The sequence below is a fragment of the Saccostrea echinata genome, unplaced genomic scaffold (genome assembly GCF_033153115.1).
Source record: "Saccostrea echinata isolate AGI-Se365-2 ecotype Australia unplaced genomic scaffold, CSIRO_AGI_Sech_v1 ptg000030l, whole genome shotgun sequence".
Lineage (NCBI taxonomy): Eukaryota > Metazoa > Mollusca > Bivalvia > Ostreida > Ostreidae > Saccostrea > Saccostrea echinata.
The window spans coordinates 26,332,516-26,347,500 of NW_026889779.1; the positions used below are offsets into that span (position 1 = coordinate 26,332,516).

General features: G+C 32.4%; 1 protein-coding gene and 1 long non-coding RNA gene across 2 annotated transcripts in view; one reads left to right on the forward strand and one right to left on the reverse strand.

Annotated features, from left to right (window-relative positions):
* Window positions 1-280: 280 nt before the first annotated feature.
* The window catches only part of LOC133197611 (uncharacterized), a 24,460-nt gene continuing 9,755 nt past the window's right edge, over window positions 281-14,985 (reverse strand). Inside the window, exon 2 of the long non-coding RNA XR_009722435.1 lies at window positions 281-439. This is a non-coding gene — a long non-coding RNA (uncharacterized LOC133197611). The remainder of the gene's footprint in view (window positions 440-14,985) is intronic.
* Window positions 1,727-13,814, forward strand: LOC133196072 (uncharacterized). Its single transcript, XM_061332019.1, has 5 exons — window positions 1,727-1,790; window positions 4,361-4,489; window positions 4,849-4,960; window positions 5,167-5,561; window positions 13,564-13,814. Exons 1-5 carry the CDS (start codon window positions 1,727-1,729, stop codon window positions 13,812-13,814), a joined length of 951 nt encoding a protein of 316 aa, XP_061188003.1.

The window sequence follows — 14,985 nt, forward strand, 5'->3', positions numbered from 1 at the left end:
CTCATTGGCATAAGCATTTCGTCTTAGGATTACATGTACTTCACGGTACCACAATACGATGAAATTTATTTCAACGAGGTAGGTCAATTCTGTACTTTTTAAATGCAGACTTTGATATTTACTATCATAAGTTTTTCACGTTAAATACCATATTAAGAAATGTTTTTATGTACATAACCTATTCTAAACACATATTTGAAAAATAAAACGATCGATGACCGTGAACTAATTGTACATGATTTGGCTAAACTCCAGTTCTGATTTCAATTTTTTTCTATACCATACACAGTAACAAAGAGAATAGCGATGCCAGTCTGTGATGGACAAACGATTGATAAGTTCCTGGTTACGTTGTGTTCGTTATTGAGTGTTTGCATCATCCTCTTACTCTGTATCCTCCTGGCCATTCTCTTTAAACACAGGTATGGTTGTCAATCAGCTTTAATGATAGTAATAGTGAAATATATTTACATGTATAATTGTAACAATTAAGACAATAATCGTTAACTACTAAGTTGTGATTTTTGACAATAGCAAGATATTTAACATCAAACTTTACGGAAAAAGAGATAATTAAGCTGTTCAATATGCAGAATGTCAGATCCACATCTCGCTCATTGCCTGCACTTGAGCAGAGTTAATAAATAGTTCATTGAGAACAGTGAAATGCATAAAGGTTTTATACAACACGAAAGGAAATCCATTCAGCAGCTTTAACACTTTCTGGATGATGTTAAGTTTCTGACACACAGTCTCTGGATGATAGATGTTTGTGCAATATGTCACCAATCCCATATATTGTGCATCATATCATGATGTACATATCTCAAATTATTTCTTATGAAGATTTGTTTTACTTTGAATCCATGTATTTTACTTGTTTGGCATTGTTATAAGAATGGCGAAGTATCGGACTTCTCATGAAACATTAGGCTTAATATTCTGAAACACATATACTGTGACTTAAACCTTAACATTTTATGAATAGAAGAAAACACATCCCTTTAGAAAAAGACAATTGGTATGGAAAATTGTATTTTGTTAAGCCTACGTATTTATATGCCTTTCTTATTTTTCACATTTGAAATCTTTGTAGAAGACACTTGAAAGCGAAGTTGACGATTTCAAAGAAGAAGACCATACCTGTTGTCAACCCAACATACGAAGAACAAGAACTTAACACGATTGTAGGATCCTATGATCAGCTTTCTTTACAAATCTAACAAGACATTCTATCATGCACAATCCTTCGATCTTTTTTCACACTTTCCTTGATTTAAAATTTGTTTTTGGACAATAATAAGTACCTAAAGTGTCTATATCCGATTTCCTTATTCTCATAATGAGTATTGAAATAATAATACTCATGCACCTGTCCCAGAGAGAGATATGAACGTTTGATCCAATCAGAAAGACATCAATCTGACTGTCTCATCATTTAAAATGTAAACTTCATAAAATATCCTGCAGATTTAATGGCCATTTTTAATTGAGCAAGTCTAATACATTCTTGAATGAAGAAGATTAATTTGCTTTTAAAATGATGAACACGCCTGCATCAAGGGAGATAAGTAATAGATTACAATGTGGAGGAAGGGAACTTATAAATCATTTGGTCACTATTGCAGTGTCCTCTCAGGCATATCAGAGAAGCAAAACTTTTGATTTTGACACCTGATGTTGAAAATTTAAAATTCACAAGTTTCTGACTTTGATCAGATGCACGATGGCTATCATCCAACAACAAAGTGAATATGATTTTGAACTCTACAAACCACTTTACCCCAAAAGTTAAAAAAAACAACCACAATAAAATATGGGACGTAAGGGAAATATATCTTGCTGAGATCTAGACGTTTACAAATTTATTTACTCTGTCATTTTCCTCTAATAAGTTTGCAATATTCAACAGTAAAAAGATGAGACGTATAATAATCATTATTTACTGTTTAAAATCTAATTTTCCATGTATAGATTTGTAATAGCAAGTATATCAAATTTGGGCATATTGTTCAAATAGGATTTTTAAACAACAAAAAATTATTGACACTTGTCTTGTTGATTTGACAGAATTATATTGGAGGAGATGCAAACAAAATAAAATATTATCCCCTTTTGATGAGTTAACAAGCAATTCGTTGTTAAATATTAACATTTTTTTCTAATACACGTTTTTATGCTTTTTAATGGGATATATGGCGATAAAGAATAGTATTCAAGCTCAAAAGTCGATTTAAACAATACAAATCAGGAACAGAGCAAACACGGACCTCTAAAGCATCCGAGGTTGGATCAGGTGCCATGGAGGAGTGAGCATACCCTGCTGACCGGTCACACCCACCGTGTGCTCTTTGTCATGATCGGAAAAAAAAAGAAAAAAAAAGAAAGAAAAAAAAAAAGAAAGGGAAAATCCGTAGACAATTCAGTGCTAACAATTAGTATGAAAAACGTCACTCAGCAATTGACTTAAGGAGGGATTCTTGTCTGGTTTCTTACTAGATGAAATATTCAAAGTATATTTGTTTATATGTTTTATATATTTAGATGTAAGAGATTTAAAAGATCATATTTTTCTTTCCTCATCACAATTGTACAACTTTAAATAGAAATGGTAAACTGAGTTTGAAATCTAGCAGGGACTATATTTTTGGCGGAATGGCGGCGTATGAAAATATTTTCTTTTCTGCCTCTCAAAATAATTATGGAAAAATGAATTTAGTTATAATTTTTACACAATCAAGACTTGGAGAAAATTTTAAAATGTAAGTTAAATTAATAATAAGGGACTAAAGTTTTAAAATATATCAAATAAATACGATTTTCCAAACAAACTACAATTATGTTAGCTTTTAAAAGCTTCCATCAAAGTTCAGATTTGATCCAAAAATCCGTAAAAAGTGTTTTTTCTCTCTTAGTAAACGGTCAAAACTTTTTATTTTTATATCATTTTGTATCTTTATATGACAACTTTACCATATGTGAAAATAGGAAAAATTTAAATATAGGAAGCATATAAAAATAGCTAAAATATATTAAAATTTTAAGAAAAATAGAGAAAATTGGGATTAGCCAATATCCATTTTAGTTAAATTATTTATGTCAATTTGATAATATCATCTTATAGACCCTATATGGTTATATCTCTTTATGCAAAAAGAAAAACATTTAATTTATTGAAATAGAAGTAGGCATCGCATGATTGGCAACAGTATTTTTTTATTCTTAATGTCCAGGGAAAAGGTACTGACCTTGACCTGACCTTGCCTTTAATATAAAACGGTCAAATTTAATCTAACTGATACCATCACTTAGTGATATTGTCTTCTTGATTCTGTGAAAATTTCATTGATTTTTAAATATAAGAAATAAGTATTCTTAAGAGAAGAATCCCTCCTTAATGATATAGGTTGTATTTGCTGACTATGTCATTGTATCGACCATAGAACTAAGAAATGATGACTTTAAATGAGACTGTTGATATTCTTGTTTCATACTCTGTCCCAAGAAGTATTTTAATTCAATTTGAAAGAAAACATGTGTGAATGTCGATGGGCTAATTTTTTTTTTTTTAAATTAGGAATTAAAAGAAGATAAAACTGTTATATTTAAATTGAATAATTAATATCGATACTAGTAATTGATACTCCAATTTGAGAATTATCAAATGTGGTATATAAGTTGACAGGTGGTAGATGTTATTCCTTGTGTGTTTGTAATAAGCCCTAATTATTAATAGACAAATATACTCTGTCCCAAGAAATAACTCAAGTTAATTTATAAATAAACATTTGTACAAAACGTGTGATATCGTACAACTGAACCCAGGGCCAAAAATTGCCTGAGTTAAACTGAGTTAAATTTAGCATTAAAAAGCTGAAAATAATTATGCAAGTTCTATAAGTTTTGATGAGACGAGGAAAACTATTGAAACGATCGAAACACGGAAGCATATTTCTAAGTATTAGCTTTTAAAAACAACTTATTATCTTGATAAAGCATTTGACCCTGTTGTAATGGTCATATTCGCAGTCAAACTATGAGGATCGAATTTGGGTTAATCATTCTGGAGAACGTTCTTTTTATAACTTGTACAGGTCTTGAAGACTGCAAAAATAAGTATATATCACAATTGTTTACATTGGATAACCGTTTTTTAATTAAAGTTGAGATTACAATAATAAGTATTTTATTGGCACAGATCACCATCTGAATGTTGTGACGATTATTATCCCGAGGGCACACGATGCAAACGTAAATGTTTTTTGATTGATGCCTTTTTACAGTCAACAGAATTTGTTTCTTTAAATTGTCATCTCAAGATTCTTCTGAATTGAGGACCTATTTTTTTTGTTTTGGAAAGCGTGCATAGGCTCATTTGGTAGAAATTGTTCGGGTGGACTGTGTACACCAGGGTATTACGGTCATGGATGTAAGGAACTATGTGAGTGTGGAACCATTTTATGTGACAGAACAAGAGGTTGTCCTCATGGTAGGGAAGTTTTTTTAGTGTTTAAAATTAATGAACATAAAATCAATTTTGTTTTATAAAAAGTATATCTATAGAAAAAGTATATAACATGTGTATTAAACTTTCGTCCTTTTTATGCTTTGAAGGACATAACTTATTAATGGAGAAAAATCAACCTTATAGGGCCAATAATTCTGTTGTGAATAAGAGAACACTTAGTGACATTTTGAAATTATATATAATGTTTTTCTTTCTAAGAAAACGACTGTCAAGAAATGGCAGTATTAACAACCATTAGACAACAAATGTATATCTAAAACATTGATCTAGGGAAAGCGATTCTCTAAAACAGTTTAGTTTGTACAGTTTTTATATTGCAGATGATAAGAGCGGAACATATCACTACTGGATTTACATTGTTCTAGGCACATTAATCATCAATAGTATACCCATAACCATTGCAATAAATGTTTTCATTTCGACTAGAAAAAGGTTTGAAGATATTTTACAGCATTATTGTAAACGTGTCTCAAATAATAAAAAATAAACCCTGTTTGATATAAATGCATGAAAGAAGATTGACGGTCATTTAAATGTGTATCGTGTTTGCTTACAGTCAAAGGCAACATACAGATATACTTTATTAGACAAGAACAAAAACATTATAAATGCTTTTTGTTTTTTTTTTATTCCCACAGGAACACTGGAGGCAAACAGAAAAATAGTCTAGAAACAGCTGAAAGAAAAGGAAAATTAAACATATGCGCAGATGTCTTACTTAAACGTTTTCGGAGAGCACCCTCAACCGATGACGAGGATGAAGACACAGAGAAACCGCACGAAAGCAGTCTGGAAACACCTAAAAGAAGAGGAAAATTGAATGTTTATGTTGACTCCTTACTAAAACGTGTGCGGAGAGCACCTGCTCATAGTGAAGAGGAGGAAGATTCAAATAAACCAAAGGAGGATTATTTTGCTATGCGGATGTCCATGGCTCCACCAAAAGACAACGTTCATCATTTTACGGGTTGCGATGAAGAAGATGAGGATGACGATGACATAGAGGACTATGTAGAAATGAACGTGCAATCCAGTAATGATAATAAATGATTTTTTCACATTCCTAGGCACCAGACCTGCGGTAATGGCAATGTGTAATGGTAATGCATTGTAATCATTACATTTTTTTTCTTCAAAGAAATGGGATGTAACGTGTAATGGAGCCATCTTTCAATTACAAGTAATTGTAATGTTATTCATTGCTTTCTTTAAAATGTCAGTAATGGCCATTACTTTTCATTTACTTTTCAATTACATTATGTATCCTATTCTCTTTATTATTGAATCTGAAAGAAATCAAAGTCACTGATAGGTTAGTATTTATTAATAATGTTACTTTCTTAAAATTTAAATCTTATCTTACCCCCTTTTTTTGGGAGGGGGGTATTCAATGGTGATTGATAGACATGTTAAATAATTGTTTTAATAGTTATAAAATACACTGAAGAGAGCCAGAAAAAAAAATATTAAAAGAAATAATAGTCTCAAAATAAGTGACATAAGTACATACATACTATGACTACCAATTAAGATTTTCTTTTCAAAAGTTCATTCTGGTAAAATGGATATGGTAAGCCAGATACAAGATCAGTATGATCTTCTTAAAGACAAAACTGGAAACTAAGGCCATATGTAAATACTGACATCTTCATTTTGACACCTTAATTGAAAGTCACTGTTATCTAGGTACTGGTAATTATCACCATTGATTGTGTTTACATTTTCATTGATTATGCCTGTCCAGCTAATCACAAGTACTAATTTATTAAATTATCAATGCAGACTTATTTTACAATTATAGCATTACCATTTAATTAAATATGTCGCATATTACAGAAAACGTTGTGTGAAATGTTTATCAAATGTTCCGATGCACTTTCTTTGTCAACTGTAGAAGATACCAACTACCACTCTGACTTATGGACCTTAGAGAAAGCATATTAACCAAGCGAGAAATTTGAGAAAGTAAATTTAGAAATAAATTGCATGATCATAAAATTTGTAGTTTTTTTTGGTATAAAATGTAATGTGAAATGTATTTAATTACTTTAACAAAGTAATTGTAATTCAATTAATTACTTTTCTGAATGAGAGTACTGATAATGGTAATTGTAATGGTCAAAATCCAAAGTAATTGTAATTTAATGGATAACATTTCAAAGTAATTGACCCTAGGTCAGCTAGGCACTAATCTATAGGTCTTTGTAATTAGTGAAATTGTATTCAGAAAACGCTCGTTTTGTCTTTGCACGGCAATTAATCAATAAGTAGATGTCAATGATTTGAGTATTTAATTATTATTTGAGATAGGAGGATACCTACTTTTAGCTAGTTTGTGAGAATGATACGGAAACCTTGTTTGTAATTGACATTTATGTATTTCCAAAGCATTTCCTTGCAACTCTTTCATTAAAATATCAAATGCAATGTGAAGATAACGAACAGTGATAATTTTAAAAAGTTCATTTAAAAATAAAAATTATTGGCGAAGGCAACAAAGACCGAGGTGTGATCGCCTGTCGACAGGTCCCACCAGTCGTGTACACATTTTCATGATCGGGTAAATGGGAAAAAAATCCGTAGACAATTTAGTGTGATTCTGCTTAACAAATTGTATGAAATACGTAAGTCATCATTCGACTTAACGGCGAATTACATTTTGCAAACAAAGTCATTGTATCGCCAATAAAAATTGCAAGCATTGACTTTAAAGGAGATTGTTGAAATGATGAAGTAAGCATAAAGATTAGTTGTCAGATTGCCATCGATGTCTTTTTCTTGCAAACCATCAGAACCAGGTATGTCAGACTCTGTGTTGTCTTTTATTTTGAGTTAAATTAAATATATGGAATGAAACTTAATATCATTAATTGAGGAAAATATTGTCGATATATATTTGATAAATCGATAAATAAATAGCAAGAGAGTTCTTTATAAGATACACTGTTAATATATATTTAACGTATTAGCAGTTTTTAATTTATATAGAGAGAGAGATTATGGCGAAAAAGTATACCTAAAGTTAGTTAAATCCCCCGTCTTTCAACGCTCAGATAGCGTAATGAGATGAGTACCTGACTACGAAGGTGAGGGTACCGGGTTCGATTCTCAACAGTAGTACATGTATTTTCTTTAAGTGAAAATAAACTTATTAAAATGTTCTTTCCTCTGTAGAGGCACGGAAAGGAGAATATGAACATAGAGTCCGTTTTCAATGAAATTTGCGACTCTCCATTCATGAAATATGATGGAGCGCTCAAACAAAAGAGTGACGTCACAGGTGGATTTTTATATAGCAAGGTTAGTTAGTTTCCCTCCCAATAAGACAGTCAAGAATGTTACCCTGCAATAGATTACCCTAAGACAGCCATTTACAATGCAGCTATTTCTGCCTTTGGAAAGAAAATAATGTGGTCAAGTAAACAACTGAAACGCAGAAAAATCCTAGAGGCTTGACGGTGTACACTTTAGTTCGATGTTCTTATTTAACGCCTAATGTATTGAGCTGCAGAGGCTTGTCAAGTATCGGTCACGCATTCTCTCAATGTAGCTTCAAGTCTTGCTGATTGCAGTGATTGCAGTGCCAGTGTTGCTTGGTAAGAATGAGCTTTGTAGGCCCGTTTGGCCTCAGTGAGAAGATCACCAACTACAAGAAAGCTGCAGAGAGCAGAACAAACCACTTTACCTTGTGTTCATCGATTTGACAAATGCGTTCGACCTGGTAAACAAAGAAGGCCTTTTAAAGATGATAAATCTTATTGGTTACCCACCTAAACCACTGAACTTTGTAAAGTCATTTTACGACGGTATGATGAGCACAGTACAGTTTGACGGTGACATCTCAAACAGTTGATTGATTGTATAGTGTTTTACGTCTCATTCGAATTTTTCACTTATATAGAGACGTCACCATATATTGGTGAAGAGCTTCAAATTTAGACCTTTACACGGCACTAAGGGTAATTGAGCAGTGAGGGATCTTTATCGTGTAAACGCCTGTCGTGACGTCTGGTCTCAGTTTTTAAGGTCTCATTTAAAATACCCGCAACTTATACTTCAAAGTGCTGGGTGCTTGGCTAAGAAAAGGTTGCTACATCTCAGACAAATATGAAGTTAATAATGGAGTCAAACAAGGCCGTTCACCAGCCCCTACGCTTTTCGGCATCTTCTTCGTCTTCTGCTGAAACATGCTTTCGGGACATAAATTAATGGTGTCTACCTTTACACAAAATCAGATGGCCGCCTCTTTCACATCGCTCAGTTGCGCTGCAAGCCCAAGATGAGAAAAGTCACTATCAGAGACATGCTGTTTGCAGATGACGTGATTATTGCCTTTTATGCTCAGGAGGGACCACAGCTTCTCCAAACATGACATACGGTTTGTAATATGGATACAAACAACTGGGAAGTATTTGCCGCCGACAAAACAGCCTGAAAACTCATTACAAAAGAACTTACGGAGGATGAAAACAGATATAAAGATCCAGCATCAGAAGAAAAATTTCAAGAAAAGCCAGACAACACCTTCAAGAAGAACCTGCAAGTGCACCAGTCTTTACTTGCTAATCTGTTGTAGTTGATAGTGCAGATCTAGGATCGGCTACTACAGCGACAGAATATGGTGCTCCTCAACAACCTCTACAGAGGCAAGTCCTTAGTCTCTAGACTGAAAGATACCATAAGTTGCTTACCAGTATGATTGCTCGTTAATATTAAAACACTTGATATTTCAATGTTCTCTCTACATATTGTTCTTCTGGGTATAAAAGAAATTTTCTTTTGCTTTTTATTCAATTGTTGGTTCAAAAATTTTGTAAAAAGAACACCATATATACGTGGCGCATGATGATTCACGCTTTCAATATTAAGGAGATAATTTATCATATCGTTGAAGAGGAAAAAGTTGTCATGAAGGAAATGGTTAAAGTATATTCTGAAAATCATCAAGCATTGGATACACTCTTATCAACATATATATATATATATATATATATATATATATATATATATATATATATATATATATATATATATATATATATATATATATATATATATATATATATATATATATATATATATAAAATTAAAATATAGAACAAGCTCTGCTTAAAACAAAAACTTCGATGAAGTTGCAATGAGACCAGCATGAATGACACAGGGCTGTGCACTACCAAGTAAGTAATCAACAAAATAATTTAACTCATACTTGCTCATCGTATTTGCTTGAAATTAATGAAATATGAGCGCAAAAATTTATCATGGGAAAGATATGAAACTTTAATATCCAGTTATGTATCGTCCATCTGTAGTATTTTAAAATGCATGTATTGTCCGTAGGATTTTTTTAAAAACAAAAATATTCATTCATGTAGCTAATACATACACTTAGATTTTTTTCATTCAACCGAATCTGACAAACAGTAATTTTATTACTTGTTATCTTATACATGTACGTTCGAATACTTTAGGTCCCAATCTATGAATGTAAAGAAAAAAGATTCTATGGTCTTTAAGATTATTTCCTTAATAGAATAAGGTGTAGTTGCATACAAAGCACAATGTATTAAAAGCCACATAAAACATATATCTGTTGTTTAGAAATACTAGTGAATGCTGTGCAAATTACAAAGCAGTCAACGGCAAGTGTATCCGTGAGTAGATGTTGATCATTTTATTCTTTTACTGATCTAAAGGTAAATTATCATTTTGCATGGGATAACAAGCTAGTACATGGACACATACAAAACGATTGCAACGATAGCACAAAAAATCAAAACAAAATGTATCGTTTATGTTTGTTGTGATTCGTTTTGCTAAGAAGTGATTACTTTATACTTGGATTTAGCACATGTTTTGGCAAAATACATTTATATATTTACCATATTGTTTTTAGATTCATATTTGAGAATGTGACCTTCTGTAAATTTATTTCCTCCAGATTGCATCGGTTCCTTTGGAAAAAACTGCACTCATCCGTGTCCATATGAATATTATGGCTTCGGCTGTTCGAAAAAATGCAGATGTACGTGGAACGAGTTCTGTGATCCAAGGCAAGGATGTCAAACTGCATATTATTCACTGAGTAAGTGCCTGATATACATTTTACCATTCAGCCAATCTGAGTTCTGAGCTCAACAGAGCTTTATTTTATTTCCGTCGTCCGTCCATCTGTCCGTCTGCCGATTCTCTGTAAACTTTTGACATTTTTGACTTCTTCCGAACCACTGGTTTTTTTTTCTCCATCAAACTTGCAAGTCGCCCGCGTGGCGCAGTGGTTAGAGCGTCTGCTCTAGAGTCGCGAAGTAAGGAGTTGATCCTTACGTCGCGGGTTCGAATCCCACTGTGGGACGTGGAGACCGGTCCTTCGGATGAGACCGTATAAACCGAGGTCCCGTGTCGCAGTAGGTGCTGGCACGAAAAAGATCCCTCACTGCTCAATGGCCGTAAGTGCCGAGTATAGGACAAAATTTGCAGCTCTCCACCGGAAAGTGGTGGCGTCTCCATATGAGTGAAAAATTCTCGAGAGGGACGTTAAACAACATACAATCAATCAATCAATCAAACTTGCAACAGAGCATTCGTTGGTAAATCAAATCAAACATTAACAGCCATGCCCCTTTCAAAGGGAAATAATTAAGAAAATACAAAAATAAGATGAGGTTGTTAAAAATTATTCTTAAACACCACTGGGTCAGAAACTATTAAGCAAATTATAGTCTTTGGTAGAAGGGTCAGCTTAAATAGGGGATCAAAGTTTTCTATGACAGGGCCATATCATTAGTTATAAGATTTCAAGTACCTTCAGGTAGTGCAGTGTCAATTTTGTTCCATTCATGAGCGCAGAAGAAAAGGTAGAACCCGAACTGAGGATAGCAGACTTAGATATGTATATATAGGGAAAACATTTTTTGGCAATAACATCAAGGCATGATATGTCATATTAATTTGTAGGCATTTTCAGGTGGTACAAATTCTTTAATCGGCAAATATAGAAAGTTTCTTTTAAAATCCTCTCAAAACATAGGGCCATAATAAGTTGACAAGTTGCAAGCATTTTTAGATTCAGCTTTGTTCAATGCATGGTTCCGAGGGTCGGCTGGGGCCACTTCAGGAGTTTAAAGTTTTACACAGGAAAATATTGGGGGGGGGGGGGGTCTTATAGAATTTTCTCAGGAACAATGGAATCGATATAAGTTACATTAACAGATCAAAAACGGAAAATGATATCAAATAACGAAGTATTGGTATGATAGGCTAGGAATTCGTGTATATGTGTTAAGTTATCGTGTCTAAAAATATTCTCAGAAGGAGGGGTGGGGATGAATACACCAACCATTCATCAGGTGCCTGTGGTTAAATAATGGGTCAAATTCTACCTTATGCATCCTTAAAAGAAAAATAAAAACTTTAGAACAGCAAGACTATGTTGGTCAAATTGATCTTAAAGCATCCTTATATTAGTTCACTAAATGTTAATTTCATGTAAATAAAGATGAAAAAAAAACTTTCAATAAAGCATGTTTTTTTTAAAACTTAAATTATATTCTGAAGATCAACAGAGCAAAGGTAACTCAGGTAAGTATTGTAACCAATTTGCCTTTTGCTTACAAATAAAGTCCATATCCTTCTTCTTTTTTCAGTCATAAATGTGTATTTAACCAATGTTCAACTATGCAATAATACTCATGTCTTAAATATAAGGATCAATGCTGATATTTTTAGACAGTAACTATTATTGAATTGACAAGACATATAAAGATATTTGTACCTATTTTTGTAAAATACTTGTAATTTTGGCAAACTAAATGAATGAATTATTATTCCTTTTAATTTTCATTAAATCGTTTAGTTCCAGTAACCGTGGGTATTGTTTTAACTGTGGTGCTGCTCATTACCATTTACAGGTATATTTGTATGCGATATGAATTATATAATTTTTTTCATTTTAGTATGGCATTAAATGGATGTCGAATCAGTATGTTCATAAATTATTTTAGATGCTATAAAAAGCGATGTCGTATTACAAGGCAGAGCAAAGGTAAAGATTAAATTGTAATCACTTATATATTAATAGTTATTTAGTTGACAATCTGTACTGACACACTGAAAAAACGCAACAGCCTATTTCAGATATTTAAAAACAGATGTAGGGTATAATTTTGTGCTGATAAGGTATAAGGATATCTTCAACTTTGCGCAGACGGTAAGTCATTGTCATCATTTTCATCATTTTCATCCTGTTACCGGACCAAAGTCTGAGCCAAACTTAAGGGAAATCATAAATTGTTTTAAAAACCATTGACTTTAATTTAGGTTTGCAAGATTTGTTGTTCCTCATAAGTATTGCATTAATATAACGAAAAAAAAATCTTTCTTTTCCTCAAGTGATGCCAAGGCTATTTGAAATTAATGTAAGAAAGCATTTTGTTAGCTTCAATAGCTGGAAATTAAATTCTCAAAATGAAAACGAAATAGAGTTGCAGATACAAAGACAGTACTATATTACGCCTCATCATGTTCATACGTCCCATTAGCTTGAATGACAGCCCGCGTGGACTTGAAATCCACTCGTTATTACGCTGCCTCAGGTTCAAGGAAATTCAACTTCAGCATCTGCGAAACAGGCACTTTAGAAATTCGCAGAATCCGAGCTTAAATTGTTTTGCAAGACGGGATTGCACACTATGATTGAAAAGGGGTTGTTGTTTGATTATCCGTTTCTTTCTAAGTTAGAGGATATTATTCAACCTTTTAAAAAAATCACCGTTAGATATTTTAATTGAATTCTTGTTGCATTTCTTTTTTGTGTCAGACGATATAGACTTATGATAGCTTATTTAATTTGAAACTTAGTTAATTTCTTAGTCAATGTCTTCATCTTACCCTATATGTATCTCTCATGTTAAAGCCAAACCCTCAACCTAACCCAAAGCATATACAATTATAATTACAGTAATTGAAACGGTCACTTTGAGATATTTGAAAATTGGAAATATGTGACTTTGCTTAAAACATATGTTTCCATTTTGCAGACTTTACATCCAAAACACAATCGAAGGAACTTTATCATTCCTTAAAGATCTTTGAGAGGAAATATGAGAAACCAAACAACAACTCGAAGAACGAGTACTCTCGTGCTAATTTCTCACAATCAGGAGAGGCATATGATACGACACATGGCAATAAAGATGGAGGAATACTAGGTGGCAATGTGTACTCTGTGTCAAACACTTACATAGGCGTATCTGAAAATCTTTATGACAGCACATCTAAAGAGATGTAAATCACCATCATATAGATACATCATAAAATCATGCTTGACGCGTATATCTGAAAATCTTTATGAATATACATCTAAACAGATATAAGTTCGCCATAGATAGACATTAAGATATACTGACAAGCTAGATAAATAATCACCATATGTATATAAATAATAATTAATAATAATATAAATAATAATCATATATAATATTAAGATATCACTTTTTTCTCTTTTTCTCCTTTTGAATTGTTATGTATATAAAAATTAGTTCTGCAAATTACTCTGCTCAAACAATAGTATTGTATTTTAAAATTATTAAATTACTTTTCCCACAATTCGTAATTCATGATTTTTTTTATATCTGGCATTTTCTTTCTCTGTTTTCTTTCTTTCTGGATGGTGGATGGAGTTTCTTCTTTTTTTTATCTACATGTTTACAGCAATTTATTTATAACCTTATCTGACTTTATGTACCTCTGTAAACAAATCCTATGTCCCTGTTTGAAATAAACAGATATTTTCGTGCATTGAGGAAGTTAGATCTTCAATGTATGCAATCAGGAAGCACTATCCAAAAATGACCCATTCTGGGAAATATTTACAGACGCGCTCTTAAAATAAACATGGGAAAAAATTGATTAAGTATTTGAAAAAATTACTAATCATTATCATTATAATCATATACAATGATAATAAATTCTTCGAAAAGAAATCTTAGATTTGTGTGCATTATTTCTTTAAGCTATCGAATTAGCTATTTTGTATTATTGAATTCCTGGAAATGGATATATAGTATTTGTTGAGCAAATTCGTACTTTGAAATGCAAAAAGAAATATAAGAAATGGAACAAATGGAATCGCCGAAATACTTTATATCAATCTTTGAAAGTTTTATAAATTAGACAAATTTTAAATATTTCTTTACTTAGTGTTTACATTATCATTACTTTAAGATATAAAAATGGAATCTTATTGTAAAAAAAATCATAAAATAAATTGTGCAGTCCCAGGAGATATAGAAGAAAAAATGGTGCTGGAGCTGAACTTTGTCAGAGGGAAGACTGAGTGTATCTATGTTGTACTTTTTTCGGATGGAAAAATGAGCGTATCTAGGCTGTTTTTTTGTCGGAGGGAAGACTCGATGTGTCTATGCTGTACTTTGTCGGAGAGAAGACTGAGCTTTTCTATG

What these genes read in the sequence shown, in the direction of transcription:
- LOC133196072 (XM_061332019.1), top strand. Translation starts at nt 1,727, where the DNA reads ATGGCTATCATCCAACAACAAAGTGAATATGATTTTGAACTCTACAAA. An exon ending in CAAACCACTTTACCCCAAAA is followed by an intron (nt 1,791 to 4,360) that starts GTTAAAAAAAAC and finishes TGTTTTGGAAAG; the next exon opens with CGTGCATAGGCTCATTTGGT. An exon ending in AGAAATGAACGTGCAATCCA is followed by an intron (nt 5,562 to 13,563) that starts GTAATGATAATA and finishes TCCATTTTGCAG; the next exon opens with ACTTTACATCCAAAACACAA.